Below are 10,260 nucleotides of genomic sequence, written 5' to 3'. Positions count from 1 at the left end.
CGGATTACCTTGATGATCAAGATCAAGAGTAAAGAAAACTCGTTTCTAAACTCGTGATTCGAATCACTCCACAAGAGGTTTGATCAATACCACTTGAATGACTCTACATGCAAGTTCTAAACACAAGTATTTGCAAAAAAAAAGTTTAGCTCTCAACAAAGCTAAAATAGAAATTTTATTCTTAATTCCAAAATTTGATGTCTAATCAAAGAAAAGAAGGCTTTATATAGCCCTTACAACCTTAACCTAATACATAACTCCCAAATTAAATAGGCTAGTAAATGAAAAATACCCATGACCTCCATATTAAAATGGCTCGTTAATGGTGGAATATAGTAACCTATGTGGGTTACAATATAACCTTAACTCCTATATTTAAAACTAGCTTAAATATGACAAACAAATAGTTAAACTATAATTAAATAATGCAATTAAGAAAATGTGCTTATTGACTCATCCTTGGACTAGTTTCGTAAATTCAGGGGAGTTCATTAAATGCAACTTAAAGTGCATTTAATTCATCTCTTTCTTGAAGCTCAACTTTGCACAACATATAAAGGAGGTCTCCAGCGTCTTCTAGAATTTTCTTTGATGAGCTCACCATAGCTTGAATATAACTGTGTAAGATTTGTTGTAGCTTCTTAGCTCTCGTCCTTGTAATTGGACCTTGAGGTATAGAACTTCATTGGTCGTGGTTCATATAATTTTTCTTAGACTTAGGCTAGAATAGAATGTTTTAAACTTAAACGCATATTTATTTTATTTCGTGTCTTTTGTTGCGTCGTTTTAAAGATGTTTTCAAAACACGCAAGTCCATGGCTGTGTTTTAAGATAAATGTTATGTTTTATGGAATTTAAATGAAGTCTTCCGCATTCAATATTTATGATACGTATACAGTAGCGACCTTAAATTAAGTAGAAAATTTCAGGCCGTTACAGATTCACACTCGCACGTGTGGGTCGTGTGTAAAGAAGTACTACACATCAAATTTGTTCGAGATTGGAGGTCACTCCTAGATGCGCTAGAGCTCGATCCCAAGAGCATGTTGCATGTGTTTGCATCAGCATGACCCCTATAGTGGGTGACTTACTGAGTATTTTTCGAAATACTCAAGCCGTGATGAAATGAACCAAGAGACATCAATCATACAATATACTTCAATGAAGAGGTGAAGAAAAGGTTGTCAAAATTATCAAAAGATGTTTCAATTCATGCTACATTGAAGAAGAATAAAGTTTGATTGTTGTAAATTTTGGGTGGGTTACCATTTAGAGTAATTTAGATTATTGTATTTTAAGATATTTTATTTACTTTACGTTATATTTACATAATGGCTAATTATGGTCATTAAGTATGAATGTTATAGAATGCCTTTAATAGTTTCATTTTGAGGCTATATAAAGCCATGTATGTTATATTTGTAAGCAGACTTGGAAAATAGAGTAAAAGAAGCATTTGTGCACTTCTTTAGCCAATTGCTAAGTTTCTTTGCAATTCTATGTAGTTTAGGTTGCATGTAGAATTATTCAAGCTCGACATGATCAATCTTTTTTGTGGAGTGATTCGAATCTCAATCAAGTGTTCTTGCGTTGAGATATTTGATCAACAAAAATCATTCAAGCTAGACATGATTGATCTTTCTTGTGGAGTGATTCGAATCTCAAACAATGTTCTTGCCTTGAGATATTCGATCAACAAGGTAATCCGAATCTTATTCCCCTTGTATTGATTCCTTATCTTATCACGTGTGCCACATATCATTTTTCAGGTAAAGACAAGACGCCCATGTACGGACGATGACGACGACATCGGAGATAGATACTGTGGCACGTGCATAGGGTAGTTGCATGTTTAAATTCTTAGTCTTAGGTCAGTATAGAACGCTTTTATTTCATTATTTAAATTATTTCATTTGTAGTTGTTTTTGTTTTAATTTTAAACTCCAACGTTATGTTTTGAAAAACGTAAGACCGACAATGTGTTATAGTAGCTTGAAGTGTTCTGAATGTGTTTTAAATTTTCCGTTATTTATGATGAGTATCTAAGGGCTATATTCCGCATTTAAGAGACAAGCATGAGACTTAGTAGCGACTTTGAATATGTAGAAATTTAAGATCGTTACATAAAACGTTAACTTGAGACTAAAGGAGAAGCTAAACCTTAATGGGAATGAGTGAATAAAAAATAAAATACAAGAAACACAAAACCGAATCAAATAAGTTAACAAATCAAAATTTGTTACCCATGCAGTGTTAGAAAGCCATGACAACCACAGTAAAATAATTATTTTCCCACTTGTCTAAAAATAATTTGTTACTTTTTCTTGTGATAAAAATAATTTCTAGATTATCATCTATTACCCACTTGTCTTGAAGGGCTTCTATCCTATATTATTTTCCAACCATACATACAACAGTAATTTCTTTTAAAAATATTTGATATCTTATTATCAAACATCACTTGGTCTATTTTGCCACTTGACATTTTTATAATATTTTAGAAACTGACAAACTAATTGAAAACTCATCTCTCTCCAATCAATTCCTCAAAACTTAATAAAGTAAATGAAAAAGTTGGGTGTTTAGTATCCAGCAATTTACAAGGAATTTTTGTGTTAAAATACAACAAATTTCCAAACGCCATCTATAAAAACCCTAACCCTTCTCATAATTCTTCACAAGCCATCGCAGAAACCTACAAACCCTTCAATATCTCTCCACCAATGGCTTCCAAGCTCTCTGCACCCATTGCCCTCCTCCTCCTCGTCAACCTCCTCTTCTTCACTATGGTCAGCTCCACCTATGTCCCTTGCCCACCGCCACCACCCAAGCCCTACAAGCCCACCCCTTCAAGGCAGCCACCATCACTCCTCAAGTGCCCCAAGGACACCCTCAAGCTCGGCGTCTGCACCGACTTGCTGGACGGTCTAGTGCACGTAGTGATCGGCTCACCACCAAAATCCCCATGCTGCACCCTAATCCAAGGCCTTGTTGACTTGGAAGCTGCTGTGTGCCTTTGCACTGCGGTGAAGGCCAGAGCCTTGGGTCTTCAGATTGACCTCTCAGTTTCCCTCAGCTTGCTTTTGAACTACTGTGGAAAGAAGGTTCCGTCTGGCTTCCAATGCCCTGCTTGAAACCAAATCCTTTCATTTCTCTTTCTTGTTTCTTCTTGAATTTTCCATTTCAATGTCGTGTTTAAATAATTAGTTTGGTCATACGTCGTGTTATGATGAGTTTGAAAATCTTCTCAGAATTCCACCATCTTTTTATAGTTTAATTACAATGCAATGTAACATAATGGTACGTAGTTTTTGCAAATAAACAACGTTGTTTGTCTGTTCTCTTGTGTCTTATTACAAATTTGACGATGCATATGTTTGAAACCTCAAATCTTGTTTCACCTGTGTTACTTGCATGAAATCATAATAAACTTTTAACTTTAAAATTTTCATGACGAAATATTAAAGAGAGTAATATTAACACTCAAGTTTTAAATGACAATGTTGACGAAAAATGTAGAGACCTCAATTTAATGAAAATATGGATGTCAGTGTAATAGCCCAAGTACGCGGCTAGTATATATTATCCGTTTTGACTCGTTATGTATCGCCGTCAGCCTTACGGTTTTAAAACATGTTTGTTAGGGAGAGGTTTTCATGTTCCTATAAAGAATGCTTCGTTCTCCTCTCTAACTGACGTGGGATCTCACAATCCACCCCCTTGGGGGCCAGCGTCTTTGTTGGCACACCGCTCGGTGTCTGGCTCTGATACCATTTGTAATAGCCTAAGCTCCCGTTAACAGGGATTATCTAGTTTGGCCCATTACGTATCTCCGCAGTCTCACTATTTTAAAATTTGTCTGTGAGACATGTTTCCACATTATTTTAAGAAATGTTTCGTTCTCTTTTTCAACCCGACGTGATATCTCGTAGTCTATGGGAACATTTTTAAAATTTATAAGAACATTTAAACCGTCGTGTAAGAATTTACTATTTTAAACGAGGAAGAGGATTATTATTTATATTATGTGTTGATATTTTTGTTAAATATAAGGTCAATTTATACAATACGATTAAAAAGTGGATTTAGTTGACAATATTAGATATGGACATTAATGAAAAAAGAATATAATGGTCCTTGTCAATACTCTCTGTTAGGGTCAATGAAAAGCCAATTATAGAGATAATTCCTACATTTTTCTCTTTCTTTTCTTTCTTTCTTTATTTAATTATTATAGATCCAACTTTAATTTTAATTTTGAAAAAGATGTTGAATAATTCCTGGTTCACTAAGTTCGGCAATTAATTTTTTTTTCTAATAATTATTCATTACAACCTTTTCATAATTTTTGAATTGTTGAACTTTAAAATTCATATTAATTACATCATCATATGCCTCTTTTATCTCGAGTTAATAGTATGTATTTTAATATATTTAAAATCGTAAAATAGGTTTTTTTTATTAATTTAATTTATTATTATTTTTGTTTTATATATTTTTTTTCAAAATTATCTATTGACATTGACATTTCCATAAAATCGAGACTTCGATATTTTTTTGTCTAACATTAACATTTTAAACATTAATGTTAAGTAACTAATTTTAATATCTAACCAAAGGGCTATAACTTGAATAGAAAATGCAACTATCTTAACTTCCTTCTCATAGGCTACATAGTGACACTACATGGTTGTCTTACCTTCACCTGAAAAAAATAGCACTTGGTTCGATAATTTAAAAAATACTCAATAAATAATCACACTGTTGCGGTCGAAAAATGCAAATACATGCAACGATCTCTATTTTTCAGTCTGGATAGAGTTGAATGTGTAATATTTCTCTACACATGCACACATAGATCCACCTAGCAGACTCGTATACATATCCTCTAAGTCTACTTGTTGGGCTAGCTTGCACTCACGTTGGCAGAAGCTATGGAGGGAAAGGAGCGTGCATAATATCACGACGGACATGATATCGTAGTTTATGTAGTGTAAGATGTGGAGGTTCGTGCATCATACAATATTAATATCACAACATAGTTCCATAACATGACATAATCATATTATAGTACATCTTGTATCATTGCGTAAACATAACATAACATAAAACACATCAAAAAATCATGAAAAATTCGTCATTTGTACATCATACAAGTCATTCAACCAAGCCAACATTAAAGTCATTTCTTAGGCGAAGTTATGAACGTATGGAAAATTAGAGTATCTTTGTTGAAGACCTACCTTGATCTACGCAAATGTGAGGATTGTTGAGCTATTCTTAGATATATTTATATTTTAAGTCTCTCCTTTGTGGGCTAGAATTGAAGCCTCAAGAAAAACAGCCCAATAAATAGTTTATACTCAGCTGTGCTCCATACATTAAACCTATGATAATTAGCCAAGCTATCAAGTTTGAATAGTTCTGCTGACTTCTAGACGTCGTTACAAATTAGCTTTGATTAGAGGGTCCAAGCGAGCGCCCGAAGGATTCTGTAATAGCCCAAAAATAAATAAACAAATAAACAAATAAAAAATAATTATAAAAAAAATGGTTAAAATAATAATAATAATAAATAAATAAACAAAATAAAACAACATTTCCCCACTTCTCTCCACTAATCATCCCTTCCCAGAATTATAATTCCTCAACCCATCCTTGGGCCAGAAAGATATATTTGTGACAACGACTTAAGCTAGCCAGGTAAGTGACCTTACTATCGACATGGTTATATTTGTTGTTGACACATGCCCCGTGGTTCTGCACGTGTCATATATATTGATATGTGTGAATTGTCTGTGGATCGATATGCTTCTTATTTGTTATGTATATGTTATAATATGTGAATTGTTTGATAATAATTACGGTACGATGTGTTCAATGATATTCTTGAGATAGAATACGTGAAGGATGCACCAAACGAAATGTAACGATAGGAGTAAAATACATTCATGAAACGTTAAGGTTAGGTTACATGCTGGAGTGATATGGATAAGAGAGATTGATGAAAGAATACGGTAAGGTTACGGGTAGAAAGGGATATGTTGTGATAGATTGATAGAAAGATAGCGTTAGGATTGATAGAACGATAGCGTTAGGTTACGTTCTTGTGATGATATGACTAAGGTACGTTCACGTAATGATATGTCTATGATAGGTATAAGAACGTTAAGGCTATGATAAGTTAGAAGACGATATGACTACGCAGTGTTTACGTTATGACTTGTTTATGATATGATACATTGTGATGCAATATGTCATGGTATGATATGTATATGATGAAATGTTATGATAAAAGCATAGAACGTTATGTTAGGTCTCTTAAATTGTGTGTATACAGCATGATATGAATGACATGAAATTATGAAAAATGACATGACATGTACATAATGTTAGCGGGGTTGTATTAAAGGATAATGAAAATGGAAAAGTTTGGGACCTCATGCATTTGGGGGGATACCCCTATCCCATCACGAGGGTACGGACGCGTAGATCCAGTTGCAGGACAACGATCATTATGCTTTGCATAGCGCTTCCGTGACGGTTACTAGTGTTGGGATCGATACCAGTTGTTAGCTCTGATACCAATTGTTAGGATCGCACAACAACGCACACGCTCGATCTAGATGAACACAAAGAATGGGATAGAGAAAATTGCAAGGAGAACTCTAGCTAAAAGAATTTTTTTATTGATGACTTCAGGTAAGTACAACAAGAGAGAGTACAGAGAATAGAAAGTACATCTCAAATGTAACGACCCTAAATTTCCACATACTCAGAGTCGCTACTAACATTTGATGCTCATCTATAATGCGGAAATAACTCTTATATGAACATAATTGATAACGTAAATTTAAAAAAAAACGTTTAAAACAACTTCTTCTCTAGAAAACACAGCCATGGTCTTACGTGTTTAAATATGAAATACTGAACATTTAGAGAAAACAAAAACAAATACAAAATAATTTAAAACAATGAAATGCAAAACAACCTATTCTAACTTAAGACTAGAAATTTAAATATGAATCTACCCTATGCACGTGCCACAGTCTCTACTCGCGATGCCGCCGTCCTCCATACAAGTGCGCCTTGCCTTTACCTGAAAAATGATGTGGCACACGGCCTGAGTATTTCAAAGAATACTCAGTAAGTGGCCCCACTATAGGGGCCATGCAAATGCAAACACATGCAATATGATTTAGGGACCTATCTCTAATCATCTTAGGGGTGGCCTCCAGTCTCGGATAAATTGGATGTGTAGTACTTCCCTACACACGACTCACACGTGCGAGTGTGAATCCCCAGGGCGCTCGCACACCCCCTGGACCCTCTGGTCAAGCTAATATGTAGCGACGTCCGGAGGTCAGCGGAACCCCATAGTGTCATGCGCCTCATGAACACCCTCATCTGTGTGCTTTCGCACCTGTGTGCTTTCGCACCTGTGCGCTTTCGCGCTCATCATAAGGTGCGCGTCCGCACTCATCATCTCTAGGGGAAGTAGCCCTATGCTTATGAACATACAAAATGCATGAGGTCCCTCTAAATCCATCGTAATGTCTCTTCTGACACAACCCTCTAGTCTCATCTCTTTGTTACTCTAGGTAACGCTTACTCGTGGATATTTATATTAATATCATTCTCATGCTCTTAGGGTTGTGTCCTACGTCGATCTAACGACATGATGCAATATGGCACTCATCATCATCATATTAAGGTAAAAATCATGCAATCATCATGCTCATCATAATGCCACAACGTGCGTCAAACATATCAAGCGTCACTCAACAAAATATGTATATACCGCACATATCATCAAGCATCATAATCCACACATCATCATAACTCATACAATTATTTAGCCTATCCTATAGTAAGGCCACTTACTTGGTTGGCCTTGGCTGAAGTACTCCCTAAATCGCTAAACGTAAGCTCCCGTTCCGTGAGAGTCGCTCCCTACGTCCTCGGGGTTTGTTTCCTATCACACCGTCCACCACTTTCCGTTAGTATTTCACAATTAATTTACCTATAATTTAATAAATGTGAAATACGGCTCTGAAACGGCCTCGGATACCTTAATCGGGGCCGAAAACAGATTCGGGAGGGTCGGAACAGTGGAAACCGGGCTGAAAACAGGTGAGCCGAGCCGAACAGCCGCTGGAGCCGCCGGAGGAGCCGCCGGAGGGTCGCCGGAGGGAGCCCGAGCCGTTTGCGCCGAGCCGAGCCGAGGGACTGCCTGCGCCGTTGAGTGACACGTGGCAGTAGCAGAGAAAGCCACGTCGGGCGGCAGTGTCGGGTCGAAGCGCGGGTCGCAGCCCGGTTCGGGTCGTGGGCTGTGGAGGGCTACTGGGCCAAGTCTAATCGTTGGGCCTCGGCTTACTGGGCTGGGCCGCAGGAGTTTGGTTTGCAGGCCGGCTCAATTGGACCGTGGGTCTGGTCTGGGTTGGTTCAACTGAACCGTAGCTTCTGGGCCGGTTTGAGGTTTGGGCCGCTGAAGTTGGGCTGGGCCGAAGGTAGAGGCCGAGGGAGGAACGGGCTGGCTCTCCCGGGTTCTGGGTTCGGGTTGACCCGGATCCGTGGATCTCGTCTTCCTTACCCGACTTCGGCCGATTTTCCGGCGAGCTTTCTCTCTCTTTCCCGCGGCGTTTCCGTTGCCGATTTCGGTCCTCTTCCTTCCCTTTTCCTCTTTGTTCGTCGTCCTTCTTTCTTTTCTGGGAGTTTTGCGGCCTAAAAGCTCCTAAAAGCCATAGATCTAAGAATCGATTAAGAAACCTAATCTTTCCGACCTCGGTTACCGACGACGACGCTTAGGAAATAACACAAAACGCACCCTGAGTTATTGTGCTTTCGTTAGGGATCCCTCTTATGGTGGTAACAGGTCGTTTGGTGTTAGTTTGAGGGTGGTTTGAGGGCTCGTCGGAGAAACTGGACACTCGCCGACGTTTGTCCGAAATCTCTCTCTCTCTCTCCAAATTTTCTCTCTTTTCTCCCTTTGCAGGTCTCTGAAACTTTGCAGGGTGTCGTGGGTTGAGGGTGGGCGTGCTGTGGCCGTGGTTTCGCGTGGGTTCCGCGAAACTCGGCGGTCGCCGAAAAACTCGCGGGTTTTCCGGCGACTGAGTTTTTTTTTTTTTTTACTTTATTTGATTTATTTATTTATTTATTTTTATTATATGTATATATATTTTTTCCTTTCTTTCCCGGGTCGTTACATTATCTACCCCTAAAAAGAACTTTCGTCCTCGAAAGTCTCAAACTCTTGTAACAACTCGGGGTATTTCTCTCTTATTTCGTCCTCACGCTCCCACGTGGCTTCCTCACTGTGGTGATTCTGCCACAGTACCTTAACGAACGCAATGCTCCTGTTGCGTAAGGTTTTTACTTCTCTAGCTAAGATTCTTATTGGTTTTTCCTCATAGCTCAGATCTTCATTGAGCTGGAGTGGTTCGTAATCTATTACGTGGATAGGATCCGTGATGTACTTCCTCAGCATCGTCACGTGAAATACATCATGTACTCCTGAGAGGGCTGGAGGTAAGGCTAACTTATACGCTACCGGACCAACTCGCTCTAGGATCTCAAATGGTCCAATGAATTTAGGACTTAACTTGCCCTTATGCCCGAATCTTAACACACCTTTCATAGGTGCCACCTTGAGGAATACTGGGTCCCCTATCTCAAATTCCAGGCTTCTACGCATTACATCGATGTAGCTTTTCTGTCTACTTTGAGCGATACACATCCTTGCTCGAATTTTCTGGACAGCCTCATTGGTGAGTCGAACCAGTTCGGGTCCTACTAACTCTCTTTCGTCTACTTCGTCCCAACATAGTGGGGACCTACACTATTTCCCATACAGGGCCTCAAACGGTGTCATACCAATAGTGGCTTGGAAGTTGTTATTATACGAGAATTCCATCCGATGGAGTTTGGAATCCCAACTTTCCTTAAAATCTAGTACGCAGGCGCGTAACATGTCCTCTAGAATTTGGTTTAAACGCTCCGTTTGTCCATCTGTTTGGGGGTGAAAGGCGGTACTAAAGTCGAGGCGGGTACCCAGTGCTTTTTGGAGTCCGCGCCAAAACGCTGACGTAAAGCGTGGATCCCGATCCGACACTATAGACACTGGGACTCCATGTAGTCTTACTATTTCTTTCACGTACAGTTGTGCCCAATTGTCAACTGTATATGCAACCTTCCCAGGTAGAAAGTGTGCCGACTTGGTCAACCTATCGACAACTACCCAGATCACTGTATAGCCTTTGG

At 38.6% G+C, this 10,260-nt stretch overlaps 2 protein-coding genes across 2 annotated transcripts; one reads left to right on the top strand and one right to left on the bottom strand.

Moving 5' to 3' along the window:
• The first annotated feature begins 2,723 nt into the window (after window positions 1–2,723).
• LOC111449700 (14 kDa proline-rich protein DC2.15-like) lies at window positions 2,724–3,172 on the top strand. Its single transcript, XM_023089715.1, has one exon. It carries the CDS (start codon window positions 2,724–2,726, stop codon window positions 3,132–3,134), a length of 411 nt encoding a protein of 136 aa, XP_022945483.1. The 3' UTR covers window positions 3,135–3,172.
• Window positions 3,173–6,801: 3,629 nt separating this feature from the next.
• Window positions 6,802–9,736, bottom strand: LOC111443626. Its single transcript, XM_023081567.1, has 2 exons — window positions 9,252–9,736; window positions 6,802–6,805 (listed from the first exon to the last, which is right to left on the bottom strand). Exons 1-2 carry the CDS (start codon window positions 9,734–9,736, stop codon window positions 6,802–6,804), a joined length of 489 nt encoding a protein of 162 aa, XP_022937335.1.
• Between the last annotated feature and the right edge of the window lie 524 nt (window positions 9,737–10,260).

This window comes from Cucurbita moschata, unplaced genomic scaffold (genome assembly GCF_002738365.1).
Source record: "Cucurbita moschata cultivar Rifu unplaced genomic scaffold, Cmos_1.0 Cmo_Scf00001, whole genome shotgun sequence".
NCBI lineage: Eukaryota > Viridiplantae > Streptophyta > Magnoliopsida > Cucurbitales > Cucurbitaceae > Cucurbita > Cucurbita moschata.
The sequence above is the reverse complement of the archived record's forward strand: the minus strand, read 5'-3'. Positions and strand labels throughout refer to the sequence as shown.

Coding starts and splice junctions, on each gene's coding strand:
- LOC111449700 (XM_023089715.1), top strand. CDS start 2,724: ATGGCTTCCAAGCTCTCTGCACCCATTGCCCTCCTCCTCCTCGTCAAC.
- LOC111443626 (XM_023081567.1), bottom strand. CDS start 9,736: ATGTGTATCGCTCAAAGTAGACAGAAAAGCTACATCGATGTAATGCGT.